The sequence below is a fragment of the Tasmannia lanceolata genome, unplaced genomic scaffold, assembly GCF_043159265.1.
Source record: "Tasmannia lanceolata isolate RefF3 unplaced genomic scaffold, GAP_Taslan_0.1 ptg000029l, whole genome shotgun sequence".
Taxonomy (NCBI): domain Eukaryota; kingdom Viridiplantae; phylum Streptophyta; class Magnoliopsida; order Canellales; family Winteraceae; genus Tasmannia; species Tasmannia lanceolata.
The window spans coordinates 2,468,858-2,484,711 of NW_027518706.1; the positions used below are offsets into that span (position 1 = coordinate 2,468,858).

At 36.9% G+C, this 15,854-nt stretch overlaps 1 protein-coding gene across 1 annotated transcript in view; it reads right to left on the minus strand.

Moving 5' to 3' along the window:
• The window catches only part of LOC143859184 (F-box/kelch-repeat protein At1g57790-like), a 59,942-nt gene extending 45,534 nt beyond the window's left edge, over positions 1–14,408 (minus strand). Inside the window, exon 1 of the mRNA XM_077369874.1 lies at positions 14,112–14,408. Within this exon, the coding sequence (XP_077225989.1) occupies positions 14,112–14,140 (29 nt within the window). The 5' untranslated portion in view covers positions 14,141–14,408. The remainder of the gene's footprint in view (positions 1–14,111) is intronic.
• Positions 14,409–15,854: the final 1,446 nt, after the last annotated feature.

A 15,854-nucleotide genomic window follows, 5' to 3' on the forward strand; every position in this document is an offset into this window, starting at 1 on the left:
ACTGATGACTAGGTCTTGGATACGTTAGCAATCCTATTGTTTTCCTTAGGGTATACAGCCTAGTTACACGTAGGTTGTAGGAACCACCTACATTAGCTTAGGGCTAACCTGCATTCAGTTAGGGCATATAGGGTGTCCTAAAATTCACAATTCACTGGAATTTAAATAATCGTACAATAAACTTTAATAATTGGTCCGGTCTTTTAGATCGAGTTTAGGATAGAGGGCTAGGTGTCTTAGGCATCATAGCTTAGAATAGGCGCGAAGAACTACGTTGCCTTGATTCTCGTGGAGGCGGGGATACGTAGGCTTCTTTGGATGGACATCAGACCATCTGAGGACTCGGGCTAATCATTTAGAGTCTTAGGATTTGTTGTGTAGTCATTGTATATTTTGCTGTGTTTTCTTACTTTCTTGTGCAGACCTATACCTTTAGCTGTAGCATGCATGTGTTCGTCCACCAGAACTTAGACACCTGTTAGGCATGTCACTCATAACCTAGTTGTCATTAGGTGACACATCTTTTATCTTACTTTATGTGTGTTTATTATTGCATCCCCGAGTCATGCATGATTAGGTAGACGTCCACTCGGGGATATTTGTTCCCATTTCACATGATTTTTACCCAAACTTCTTCGAAGTTAATGAAAAATGGCATAAGAGACCAAGTGTTCGCACTCGGGCGAATTGGGGGCGCTCTTCGGACCTTCTCCATTCGTCATCAGGCACGGACCTTTTGTATCTCTGGTTATCCATTGCAAACAGAGCATTTGTTTTGGTTCCATGGCGATCCATGGATGGCGACTCTGAGTTATTTTTAGGTACATCTTGGTTTCGAGCCCTGGCTCCTGATCAGGATGTATCTCATTCGTTTTGTATCGCCACTCATGCTATGCTGTGAGGGTGGCACCGGTTTCGAGAGTTCCTTGGCAGAGCTCTCCTTCACTTTGTGGAGATCTTAGAGGATTGCAGGAGGGATCTCGCGTCCCTCGGCACCGTCCTCGGATCGGGGTCCACAACAACCCTGCTATCTATCTCCATACATCACATCTAACAATCCATACATAAAGGGAAATAATACCAGTATCATCTGCCATTGGAATGATCATTAGAATTCACCGTCTCTGAAAGAGGCGGAGAAGACTAATGTCAACCCAATAACAGATAACCCTGTTACCAATTTCTAAACATTCATCTAATCCTAACACAACATATCTAGGAAAACAATAAACAATCGCATGCACATCTATAACTAAAGATATAAACCTGGACAGTGAACAAACGTCAGTAAAGGATAGCAAAAGTAAAAATTAGCAGCAATAAAGGAATACAGCTAAGCATGTGAGCAAGCAAAGTAATAATAAAGAGCTACAACTAAGCATGTGAAAACTACAGCTAAGCATATAATCAGGAGATAGCAACGAATGCAACAACTAAACATGTGACTAAGCAAAGCAATAAAAGAGACAAGAAAACTATTAATCATATGAGTAAGAAATAATCTCGCTACAAAAGAGAACACAAGAAATCATGATCACCACAAGCACAAACCCTAAAATACTAAGAACAAAATTCTAAGACTCTAATGTTGTCATCGATTTCTTGGATGGTCTGATATCCATCCAAGGCTGCCTACGTATCCCCGCCTCCACAAGAATCAGAGCAACGTAGTTCTTCGCGCCTATGATGCCTAAGACATCGAGACCACTAAACTAGACTCAACCTAAAATACCAGACTGATTTTTAAATCTTCTTGAGCGATTATTTAAATTTAAGTGGATTATGAATTTTAGGACTCCCTATATGCCCTAACTAAATGCAAGTTAGCCAGGTGGTTCCTACAACCTATGTGTAACTAGGCTGTGTGTCCTAAGAAAAACAATGTGATCACTAATTCATCCTAGACCTAGTCATCAGTCGGCGATGTGAATCACCAGTTAACTGAATTGAGGCGTAACAAACTCCTAACTCCAACACAAATACAAATAAAACACACAACACAACAAAGACAAACTCCTAACTCTAAAACTCTCTATCTAGGACAAACTCATAACTCTAGAGGAAGTGCTTTTTGAAAACAAGGTTTTAAAGTTGTTTGAATAATTTTTGAAAGATTTACAAAATCTATTTACAAAATTTAACTGAACTTGGGATAAGAATCCCAAGCTGCCTACGTACCACGTGGAAGAGGATCAAGCCAACGTCGTTCGGAAACAAACTTTCCTAATACGCTCCTAAAATCTTAAAGCTTCAAATGATTTGAATTTTTAAGATATTTCAAATATTTTTAAATCTTAAAGTTTCTGAATGCTTTTTGAATTTTGAATTTCTGATTTTTTTTTAATTTTAAAATGATACACCCCTTTTAGCCAAAGGAAACAAATAAGAAAACACACTCTGTAATTCAAATCGCGGAAGAGTGTAAACACCATAAGGTAAAACCTCTAGGGCTAAAGGGAAAAACCTAAAAAAGCAAACCTGTGTCCCAAAAATGGTAAGGACGTACAACAAGTAAACTAGTGTCTCCACTGCAAAAGTTAGATCCCAAATAGGCAGGTTCTAACAAGGCTCTAAAAGATAAACTCCTAAACATGTATCATTAAAGAGGGAGGACAAGTTAGAAAGGTTTCTACAAGTAAGGCTAAACAAGCCTCCTATGGCTGATTCTTTTAATGAGACAAAACTTGTCTCCTAATGTATGGCCTCTCTAATGAGACAAAGCTGGTCTCCTAAAAAGGAAAAAATAATAACACTCGTGAGACAAAGCATGTCACCTATGGGTAAACTCTCTAACATGACTAAGATGATATTTACAAAGGGGTAGGCTCTAAACACCAAAGCTTGTCTCCAAAGGAGAATCGCCTTATTGAGACATACTGTGTCTCCTAGTGGGGCTCTAGATAACTCTTTCATTGCCCTTGCAAGGAAGAGGGATTAATCAATAAGAGTGTCTAAAAGACTAAGTAAGTCTACTAAAATAGAAGAGGAAAAGAGGGGAAGCGCTACTAGGACCGAGCAAGCCCTAAAGATGGGCTTGGGCTATCGTCTTCATCGCCTCTGCAATGAGGAAGGGATTATATTGTCTAAACATCTCTAAAAGGCTCAACAAGTCTTCTAAAGAAGGGAAATACCATGTGGACTAAGCTAGTCTCCTAAAAGATGGGCTTGGGATGACTCATTCATCGCCCTTTGCAATGAAGGAATGATTCTATGGTTTAAACACGTCTAAAAGACTTCGCAGCAAGTTTTTTAAATGAGAGAAGAGAGAGCTAGTTGGACTAAACAAGTCTCCTAAAGATGGGCTTGGGCTAACGGCTTCATCGCCTACTGGGCTAAGTATGAATCAAGCATCAAAAACACACATTTGCATTCTATATGGAAGCTGAAAATTTCTATTTAAAATTACACTCTCCAAATGGCAAAACTAGCAAACGTGATACACATCAAATTGTAGGGGACCCATCAGGAAAAATTTGATTAGTTATGCACTTCGGCCGGTTCTCGCCAGAAGGGGCCGGAAAATTACCATCTCCGGGCAAATTTCAGTTTTCAATTCTGCAGTTTTGCTTTTCAGAAGTTCTGATTTGATTCTGTAAAACATAGGATCAAAAATACATTTTCAAGAAAAATGTTCAACTACATAGTTTTAGAAAATTGATTAAATAAACTTTTCTCCGTTGACAATTGTGGATGGATCGTGCCGGAAGTGGCCGGAAAAAGTTCATCTTTGGGCTGATTTCAGATTTTATTTATGCAGTTTTGCTTTTGAAAAGTTCTTATTTGGTTTTTCAAAACAGAGGATCAAAAATATATTTTCAAAAAAAGTGTTCAACTACAAATTTTTAATAAATTGATCCAATAAACTTTTCTCTGTTGACAATTTTGGCTGGATCTTGCTGGAAGTAGCCGGAAAACGGCTATTTCCGATCAAGTCCAAATCTGGAAATGTAGTATTTTTGGTTGATATCTTAAAATTCTCATAACATTTTCATTTTTCATCGTTACGAGGCCCGCAAGATGTCATATCGAAGATCTCAAAAAAATCTACAACTTCCATGTGTATCAGTTTCTCTAGATCTAACCGAATTTAAGTGAAAAATTGAAAATAAAATCTGAATAGCATGTAATTCAATACAATTTCATGACATTTCACATCAAAACTTCATTCAAACACAGTATCTATGAGAATTTGACACAAATATATGATAATACATGCTGATTAGGCTTAGATCTAACCATGTTAGTTTCAGTTTTGAAGATCTTTAAGGAATTTTCACAAAAACACACATAGATTCACCATTTTCACCGAATTTTGAGCTCAAATCTTAAAATGGCCATAACTTCTTCGTTTCTTGGCCAATTTTGGGCATTTATACGCCAAATTAAGATCTCAACGAGTACTACACCTTCAAACGAGAAATTTCACAAATTCCAACCGAAAATTGATGAAAAATGACAAAAATGTGGATGAACATAACTTAGTTTTGCCATTTTTACATCAAAATTCAACTAGTACTCAAAATTTGAGGTGAATTGCTTTAGATCTTCAAATGAGACATGTTTTTAAACATATTTTGGTAGATTTTAACCCTAAGTTGCTAGATCTAACATTTTTTAAGCATTTTCCACTTAGATTTTCTATTTTATGCTAGATTTTCAAAGAAAACTCAAAATAAAACTCAAAATCTACAAACCTTGTGCTCTTCTCTTGCATCTCTCTTTGAAAGTTTCTTTCTCTCTCTAGATCTCATTCTTTCTCTCTCTAGATCTCCTTTATTTCTCTCTCTAGAAAGCTCTCTCTCCCTCTCTCTCTCTAAAATTAGATTAAGAGCCTTAATTTTTTCAAATTAGAGCCAAAATGTTCTATTTATAGAGTTTTCCCTTAATTTTTGTCCCCCGTTAGTTTATATGACAACCCCCTTTCAAAATTTTTGCTTTGGTTTTGGTTGCAAAAGGGTGGCCATTTGAAAAAAAGTTTAATGAAAAATTAACTAAAAGAAATTTTGCACTCCTTAAGTTACCTTGGACAAACCCTATTCATGTATATGTTGTATTTTAACTAAATGAAGGGTATTTTCAAATAAAACTCTTCATGGGCGACATTATAGGGATAATGCACCCTCCTTTCTGCTCTAGTGTAAAAATGGGCTGCCTTACAAGATATTTCACTCTCCTTTCGCACTACAATTGTAATTCGGCTCGTCTTATTAGGTAAATCTCTTCCGATTTTGACAAAATTTTGCAGGGACCTAACTGGGACCCTAAACTATCCTAGGTCAAAATTTGGAGCCCTAAATCCCTAATTTGATGATTAAACAAGATATAAAAGTTGTTCGGCCAAAATGAGGTGTCTACAGATGCCCCTCTTTGGCAGAGCGTACTTGTCACGCGAAATGCTAAAGCTGAACAGACAACACATTTTGATCGTCTCGAAAATAAATTTTTAGGGTTTTCACTCTAAAATGGTATTTACAAAGGTAAACTAGTAAAATGATTTTTCAACAAAACACAAACTCTGCAAACATTGGGGAGATAGCCTCTCACCTACTCTTAACTCAGTGATCATGATATGTAAATGAGATAGCCTCTCTCTATATTCGACAATAACGACAATCCATATTAGTCAACAAGGACTTTTATCATAACAAATAAGCACAAAACACCTTCTTTATAGAGGTAAACCATACTTTTAGTAAAACACGAAACGAATCACACAAAGGATTAAATCGTAGTACAAACACACACTTGTATCGATGAATAAGGATTGTTGCTGACAATCAGACCAAATATCGCTTGGTCCATTTCCAAAATGATATCATTAAAAAGGGATGAGTGAGTCTTAACGATCATACCAAATATCGCTTGGTCAGTCATCAAAACTACTTCAAAACAAAAGGGCGATAACTTGTATTTCCTCCAGATATTCGGGAGATACAGGCTAAGTCGTGCATCAGCATGTTGGCCCATTTAGTATATATATTGGGGCCTTACTTTACATTATCATATGCATATAGGACGAACATGTGCACCTAGCACATGTGAGTCTAGGTTAGAAACCAACCTTGACCTATGTAGTGTAGGAGAGTAATTCGCCACATGTGGTTACTCGCTCCATCTTTTATTACACTCATCAGTTAGTTATAGGTTGAGACTTTCTTGACTCCGCTATATTAGACTTAGGACTGGTGCCCCTGGTTAGGATATATATATATGTATATACGTATATAAATTGATTATTAGATTAGGGCTTATTCCTTAGTAAGGTTTCATTATCTAATCCAATCAAATATATCCATTCTTTATTCAGATCTGGATTTGGTCTGTGGCTCTTATTTGCCACTGTCATGGCCTTGATCTATTCTATGATCCTTTGATCATAAAAATTTGATTATATCCTGCATCATTGATTCCTATGCTGCATATTCATTATTAGATAAGGGTTTACCTCTTAGTTGGGTTCTCCTTCTTAATCTACTAAGCAAAGCAATAAAAGAGACAGGCAAACTATTAATCATATGAGTAAGAACTAATCTCGCTACAAAAGAGAACACAAGAAATCATGATCACCACAAGCACAAACCTTAAAATACTAACAACAAAATCCTAAGACTCTAATTTTGTCCTCGATTCCTTAGATGATCTGATATCCATCCAAAGCTGCCTACATATCCCCGCCTCTACAAGAATCAGAGCAACGTAGTTCTTCGCGCCTATTATAAACTATGATGCCTAAGACATCTAGACCACTAAACTAGACTCAACCTAAAAGACCAGACTGATTTTTAAAGCTTCTTGAGCGATTATTTAAATTTAAGTGGATTGTGAATTGTAGGACATCCTTAAGCTAATGCAGGTGGTTCGTACAACCTATGTGTAACTAGGCTGTGTGTCCTAAGGAAAATAATGTGATCACTAACGCATCCTATACCTAGTCATCAGTCGGGGATGTGAATTGCTAGCTAACCAGACGGAGGCGTAACAAACGCCTAACTCTAACACAAACACAAATAAAACACACAACACAACAAAGAGAAACTCCTAACTTTAAAACTCTCTATCTAGGACAAACTCCTAACTATAGAGGAAGAGCTTTTTGAAAACAAGGTTTTAAAGTTGTTTGAATGATTTTTGAAAGATTTAAAAAGTCTATTTACAAAATTTGACTGAACTTGGGATAAGAATCCCAAGCAGCCTATAGGACAGTACTTCTGGCAGCTCCATATACTCCCTTGCATGCATGACACAAGTAGATCAGTTTCATTGTAACTAAAGTCACAAATATCGTTCTCAAGAATTTCTCGCCAAGGGAAACTCTCAGGATATATTAATAATTTTCTTATTATTTTCGGGTTTATATAGCGAAAAAATGATAAAATATAATTATTGAAGAAAATGTAATTTAACAAAATAATAAATAAAAAATATCAGAAAAATATCACGATATAATTGTGATATTTTCACCATAAATGATACAAAGTGAAAATGTCGCTATATTTTTAAAATCTCGAGATTATTTAGGGATTTTGTCGTTTTATCAACATGTCGCAATAAAATCATGATATTTTGAAAATCTCGGAGATATTTGTGGCATTTTTTTTTTTGGATGACATAGGGTATCCCCACCCCAATTTTTAGGGCAGGACTATTCCCTATGGATGATATTTGTGACATTTATTGTTACTGAAGCACCATTGCTGAGTTTGTTGACAAAGTACAGCAAATCCGCATCTTCTTTATTAGGGATTGTAAGATGAAAGGAAACACAAATAGATTATGGAATATTAGCAACAAGACTGACGGTTATTTAAGTTGATACATGGGCACTACACTTAGGTCTTCATAGACCACAGATGTTGCAATTTTGGGTTCTATTCATCTAAAATCAAATTGTAGATTCAATAGCTCTCTGATTTCTTCAAGGAATTTTAGAATAAATTATGGAAATAAGAAAAAACAGAGAATTTATATGATGGGTGGCCGTGAAAACACGTGAAGTCTAAAAAAAGTAGGTACGGCCCACTTTTTTTGATGATCCAAACTGCTCATCTGTTTGGGCACAGCGTAAATAGGTTGTGCCCCAAAAAATCATTTCCATAGGATGATCCTAACCCGGTCGGGTCGGGTTGGGCTGTGTAGACACCCCATTTTGACGGAACCTCTTTACCTTTTGTTTTGGTTAGAAACCTTATTAGACTAATGTTTTAGAGTCCCAAATCTTGCCCTAGAGTAGGTTAGGATCCCACTTAGGTCCCTCTAAAAATTGCGTCAAGATCCGTTAAGGTTTGCCTAGAAACGAACGTAATTTGTAGTACATTTTAGCATAGTGTAGAAATAGGGTGGTGATTTATCCGGTTTGGGGGTGATCCAGTGAGAGTAAAACAGTGTTAATTTGCAGAAAAGGGATTGTTTCGAGTAACGAAAGGGGGAAGGGTAAATTTATTCCGAATAGGACGAGGCGCCGCTTTTGTGCTTATAAACAAAATCGCGCAACCGCGCGCCAATCAATAAGGGGGTAACAACATCAGTGGCCTTTTCATTGCATATAAAATAAAAACGATGAAAAAACCAGGGGGATTTCATTTTTCATTGAAATTTTTTGAGAGAGAGATCTGAGAAGAGAAGAATCCCCAAATTCTTCAAACCCTATTTCAATTCTCATCATCTCCGGTCGATTTTCACCGGATTCCGGCCACTTCTGCCAGCCATTTTCTTCTCCATAACATCTGAAGCTCAAAAACTCTATTCATTATCTCTATCTGCCATTGCTTTAAGTTTTTCATAGGTTTTTGAAACCTTACTTGAGCTCCGATCAGTTTCTTTATCTTTGGCGTGTGAAAACTCCGGCTGTTTCTCTGGCAACTCCATCTTCTCTGGCCATATTACCTCACTAATCTAAATGCCATTCCTTACCTTCGTCATCATTTTACCTACTGGTTTCCCTCTAACATATCAAACCCTAACTTCTTCATAAACTCTAGATTTCCATTTTTAAACCCTAACTCGTTTTCTCTCTTCTCTCATTCGCACTTTTTTCTTCTCTCTCATTCTCATTGCTTCTTTTCTACTCACATGGATCCCTAAATCTCCCGAACCATCTGTCCATGTCTTCTTCCAATTCAAGCTTTGACCATCGTCATAGTGATTTATTAGATTCCAAAAAATCTTTCCACCGCAAAAATGCTTTATATCAAATACCATGTTTCTCCTAAAATCGATAAATCTACAATATCCGCAAAGAAGTAGGACGAACATGTGCACCTAGCACATGTGAGCCTAGGTTAGAAACCAACCTTGACCTATGTAGTGTAGGAGAGTAATTCGCCACATGTGGTTACTCGCTCCATCTTTTATTACACTCATCAGTTAGTTATGGGTTGAGACTTTCTTGACTCCGCTATATTAGACTTAGGAGTGGTGCCCCTGGTTAGGATATATATGTATATACGTATATATATTGATTATTAGATTAGGGCTTATTCCTTAGTAAGGTTTCATTATCTAATCCAATCAAATATATCCATTCTTTATTCAGATCTGGATTTGGTATGTGGCTCTTATTTGCCACTGTCATGGCCTTGGTCTATTCTATGATCCTTTGATCATAAAAATTTGATTATATCCTGCATCATTGATTCCTATGCTGCATATTCATTATTAGATAAGGGTTTACCTCTTAGTTGGGTTCACCTTCTTAATCTACTAAGCAAAGCAATAAAAGAGACAGGCAAACTATTAATCATATGAGTAAGAAATAATCTCGCTACAAAAGAGAACACAAGAAATCATGATCATCACAAGCACAAACCTTAAAATACTAACAACAAAATCCTAAGACTCTAATTTTGTCCTCGATTCCTTAGATGATCTGATATCCATCCAAAGCTGCCTACATATCCCCGCCTCTACAAGAATCAGAGCAACGTAGTTCTTCGCGCCTATTCTAAACTATGATGCCTAAGACATCTAGACCACTAAACTAGACTCAACCTAAAAGACCAGACTGATTTTTAAAGCTTCTTGAGCGATTATTTAAATTTAAGTAGATTGTGAATTGTAGGACATCCTATATGTCATAACTAAATGCAAGTTAGCCTTAAGCTAATGCAGGTGGTTCCTATAACCTATGTGTAACTAGGCTGTGTGTCCTAAGGAAAATAATGTGATCACTAACGCATCCTATACCTAGTCATCAGTCGGGGATGTGAATTGCCAGCTAACCAGACGGAGGCGTAACAAACTCCTAACTCTAACACAAACACAAATAAAACACACAACACAACAAAGAGAAACTCCTAACTTTAAAACTCTCTATCTAGGACAAACTCATAACTATAGATGAAGAGCTTTTTGAAACAAGGTTTTAAAGTTGTTTGAATGATTTTTGAAAGATTTAAAAAGTCTATTTACAAAATTTGACTGAATTTGGGATAAGAATCCCAAGCAGCCTATAGGACAGTACTTCTGGCAGCTCCATATACTCCCTTGCCTGCATGACACAAGTAGATCAGTTTCATTGTAACTAAAGTCACAAATATCGTTCTCAAGAATTTCTCGCCAAGGGAAACTCTCAGGATATATTAATAATTTTCTTATTATTTTCGGGTTTATATAGCGAAAAAAATGATAAAATATAATTATTTAAGAAAATGTAATTTAACAAAATAATAAATAAAAAATATCAGAAAAATATCACGATATAATTGTGATATTTTCACCATAAATGATACAAAGTGAAAATGTCGCTATATTTTTAAAATCTCGAGATTATTTAAGGATTTTGTCGTTTTATCAAAATGTCGCGATAAAATCATGATATTTTGAAAATCTCGGAGATATTTGTGGCATTTTTTTTTTTGGATGACATAGGGTATCCCCACCCCAATTTTTAGGGCAGGACTATTCCCAATGGATGATATTTGTGACATTTATTGTTACTGAAGCACCATTGCTGAGTTTGTTGACAAAGTACAGCAAATCCGCATCTTCTTTATTAGGGATTGTAAGATGAAAGGAAACACAAATAGATTATGGAATATTAGCAACAAGATTGACGGTTATTTAAGTTGATACATGGGCACTACACTTAGGTCTTCATAGACCACATATGTTGCAATTTTGGGTTCTATTCATCTAAAATCAAATTGTAGATTCAATAGCTATCTGATTTCTTCAAGGAATTTTAGAATAAATTATGGAAATAAGAAAAAACAGAGAATTTATATGATGGGTGGCCGTGAAAACACGTGAAGTCTAAAAAAAGTAGGTACGACCCACTTTTTTTGATGATCCAAACTGCTCATCTGTTTGGGCACAGCGCAAATAGGTTGTGCCCCAAAAAATCATTTCCATAGGATGATCCTAACCCGGTCGGGTCGGGTTGGGCTGTGTAGACACCCCATATTGACCGAACCTCTTTACCTTTTGTTTTGGTTAGAAACCTTATTAGACTAATGTTTTAGAGTCCCAAATCTTGCCCTAGAGTAGGTTAGGATCCCACTTAGGTCCCTCTAAAAATTGCATCAAGATCCGTTAAGGTTTGCCTAGAAACGAACGTAATTTGTAGTACATTTTAGCATAGTGTAGAAATAGGGGGGTGATTTATCCGGTTTGGGGGTGATACAGTGAGAGTAAAACAGTGTTAATTTGCAGAAAATGGATTGTTCCGAGTAACGAAAGGGGGAAGGTTAAATTTATTCCGAATAGGACGAGGCGCCGTTTTTGTGCTTATAAACAAAATCGCGCAACCGCGCGCCAATCAATAAGGGGGTGCCAATATCAGTGGCATTTTCATTGCATATAAAATTAAAACGATGAAAAAACCAGGGGGATTTCATTTTTCATTGAAAATTTTTGAGAGAGAGATCTGAGAAGAGAAGAATCCCCAAATTCTTTAAACCCTATTTCAATTCTCATCATCTCCGGTCGATTTTCACCGGATTCCGGCCACTTCTGCCAGCCATTTTCTTCTCCATAACATCTGAAGCTCAAAACCTCTATTCATTATCTCTATCTGCCATTGCTTTAAGTTTTTCATAGGTTTTTGAAACCTTACTTGAGCTCTGGTCAGTTTCTTTATCTTTGGCGTGTGAAAACTCCGGCCGTTTCTCTGGCAACTCCATATTCTCTGGCCATATTACCTCACTAATCTAAACGCCATTCCTTACCTTCGTCATCATTTTACCTACTGGTTTCCCTCTAACATATCAAACCCTAACTTCTTCATAAACTCTAGATTTCCATTTTTAAACCGTAACTCGTTTTCTCTCTTCTCTCATTCGCTCTTTTTTCTTCTCTCTCATTCTCATTGCTTCTTTTCTCCTCACATGGATCCTTAAATCTCCCGAACCATCTGTCCATGTCTTCTTCCAATTCAAGCTTTGACCATCGTCATAGTGATTTATTAGATTCCAAAAAATCTTTCTACCGCAAAAATGCTTTATATCAAATACCATGTTTCTCCTAAAATCGATAAATCTACAATATCCGCAAAGAAGTAGGACGAACATGTGCACCTAGCACATGTGAGCCTAGGTTAGAAACCAACCTTGACCTATGTAGTGTAGGAGAGTAATTCGCCACATGTGGTTACTCGCTCCATCTTTTATTACACTCATCAGTTAGTTATGGGTTGAGACTTTCTTGACTCCGCTATATTAGACTTAGGACTGGTGCCCATGGTTAGTATATATGTATATATATATATATATATATGTATATACGTATATATATTGATTATTAGATTATGGCTTATTCCTTAGTAAGGTTTCATTATCTAATCCAATCAAATATATCCATTCTTTATTCAGATCTGGATTTGGTCTGTGGCTCTTATTTACCACTGTCATGGCCTTAGTATCAAATTGTAGATTCAATAGCTCTCTGGTTTCTTCAAGGAATTTTAGAATAAATTATGGAAATAAGAAAAAACAGAGAATTTATATGATGGGTGGCCGTGAAAACACGTGAAGTCTAAAAAAAGTAGGTACGGCCCACTTTTTTTGATGATCCAAACTGCTCATCTGTTTGGGCACAACGTAAATAGGTTGTGCCCCAAAAACTCATTTCCATAGGATGATCCTAACCCGGTCGGGTCGGGTTGGGCTGTGTAGACACCCCATTTTGACTGAACCTCTTTACCTTTTGTTTTGGTTAGAAACCTTATTAGACTAATGTTTTAGAGTCCCAAATCTTGCCCTAGAGTAGGTTAGGATCCCACTTAGGTCCCTCTAAAAATTGCGTCAAGATCCGTTAAGGTTTGCCTAGAAACGAACGTAATTTGTAGTACATTTTAGCATAGTGTAGAAATAGGGGGTGATTTATCCGGTTTGGGGGTGATACAGTGAGATTAAAACAGTGTTAATTTGCAGAAAAGGGATTGTTCCGAGTAACGAAAGGGGGAAGGGTAAATTTATTCCGAATAGGACGAGGCGCCGTTTTTGTGCTTATAAACAAAATCGCGCAACCGCGCGCCAATCAATAAGGGGGTGCCAATATCAGTGGCCTTTTCATTGCATATGAAATAAAAACGATGAAAAAAACCAGGGGGATTTCATTTTTCATTGAAATTTTTTGAGAGAGAGACCTGAGAAGAGAAGAATCCCCAAATTCTTCAAACCCTATTTCAATTCTCATCATCTCCGGTCGATTTTCACCGGATTCCGGCCACTTCTGCCAGCCATTTTCTTCTCCATAACATCTGAAGCTCGAAACCTCTATTCATTATCTCTATCTGCCATTGCTTTAAGTTTTTCATAGGTTTTTGAAACCTTACTTGAGCTCCGGTCACTTTCTTTATCTTTGGCGTGTGAAAACTCCGGCCGTTTCTCTGGCAACTCCATCTTCTCTGGCCATATTACCTCACTAATCTAAACGCCATTCCTTACCTTCATCATCATTTTACCTACTGTTTTCCCCCAAACATATCAAACCCTAACTTCTTCATAAACTCTAGATTTGCATTTTTAAACCCTAACTCATTTTCTCTCTTCTCTCATTCGCTCTTTTTTCTTCTCTCTCATTCTCATTGCTTCCTTTCTCCTCACATGGATCCCTAAATCTCCCGAACAAACCGTTAAGGTTTGCCTAGAAACAAAATAGAGTATTCTCTATACCAATGAATGTGGCGGAACCCAAACATCATTACACTTGATTGAAAGTTGATCCCTCAAAAAAAATTGCCCAACACAGCCATCCTCTAAACAAAACACCCAGAAATTGCTCTTATCTTCAGTATCCTGTGCAATGGAATAAATGCAATTTTTCTTAAACCTGGGAAAGCCAGTAGCCGGAAGAGAGTAACAACAGAACGAATTCAAGAATAGAGCATGATCACCGAAGCTTTTTACTTCGACCCATTGGGGAACACTTGAATCTAACTTGAATACTTTATAATGTGCCTCCGTAGAACACATCTTCCAATATCCTACGACTACCAACAATTCTCCACAAGATTTGACCAAATAAGTCGGCTGATCAAAGTCTTCTTCGAAAGGAAAAATAATGTAGTCGGTTTTAGGAGGGGGGCCTACTGAACGAACTACAAGATCCCCTCTAACACAAGTAGCATAAAACATTCCCTTATAGAATGCGAAGTCATTTGGTTAAGTGTCTTCAAATTCAGACCATTTTTCATCTCCCAATCTACAAAATAGTAATGCACCAGTAATTGTCATGGCCACAAATATGCAATCAGCAGAAGTAGGGGCCGATGATAGAATGGCTTTTTCAATGTGGTGTCGCGGATAGGCCCATTGGTCTGGGAAGCTGTAAGGGCGGGGTGGAAGTTGGATTTCAGCTCTTGAAAACAAGCTTAAGAGGTAATTCCTTCCATTATGATTTGACATGACCATCCAATAATCATAAGAACCAACACATTTCTCTCCACGATCCTGTGAAAGATTTAGCCTGTACACTCTACCCTCGAAGGGACTATAGAAACTCCACTTTTGGCGATTTAAACCCTCAGATATCATTATCCATGATAGTTGAGGCACCGAAGGATATCGTTTCTCTGCAACAGCCAATCTCCATGAGACACACACAGCGCCGAACCGAATATAATCAGCTAGAATTAGCTGGTTTAAGATGAGCTCAATGATTTCTTTAGGAAGTTCACCCCACCTATATTCTAGTCTATCCATGGATTTTCTACACTTTTTCACTTCCAGATCCTTAACATTATTTTGGGAGTTGCATCTAACCTACAATTTACACAGAAATCAATGAAAAGTTCAGAAAAAAAACTAGAGAGAGAGAGAGATAAGCACCACAACATTTGAAAAAGAAACTGAAAATCCCCGTCTTTATGTATAAGATATCAAACCCTAAAGTTTATTAATGGAACAGGTGATATAGGAAAAATAAATAAGCATGTATATCAATACATGTTGAATAATTATATTTATATGACATGCATATGAAATGTGATGTGTACGTAATTATCAGACAAGTGTGACAATGCATGTTACTAGATGTTCCAAGTTATTAAACCATAATGAATGGCTGCCTTACGTAATATTTTCTCTATGTGCCATTATGCTTCTTCTAACATTTCCTAAGGTTAAATCTTAAAATTTCATCATTTGCATAATTTCCTGATTTTACAAGATTAACATTGATATTTCCAACTTTAACTGAAATGTTTCTGTTTCCGTGGTGACAGAAACCGAAATTGAAATTTCAAACCTTAGTTTCATCTTAGATCAAATCTATATATAATTGTGGACCCCGATCCGGAGGAGGTGGCGAAGGAACGGGTCCCACGTCGGTGCTTTTAGATCATCCATGTTAAGGAGAGCTCTACAAAGGAACTCTCGAAACAGGTCCCACCCCCATAACAAAGCATGAGTGGCGAT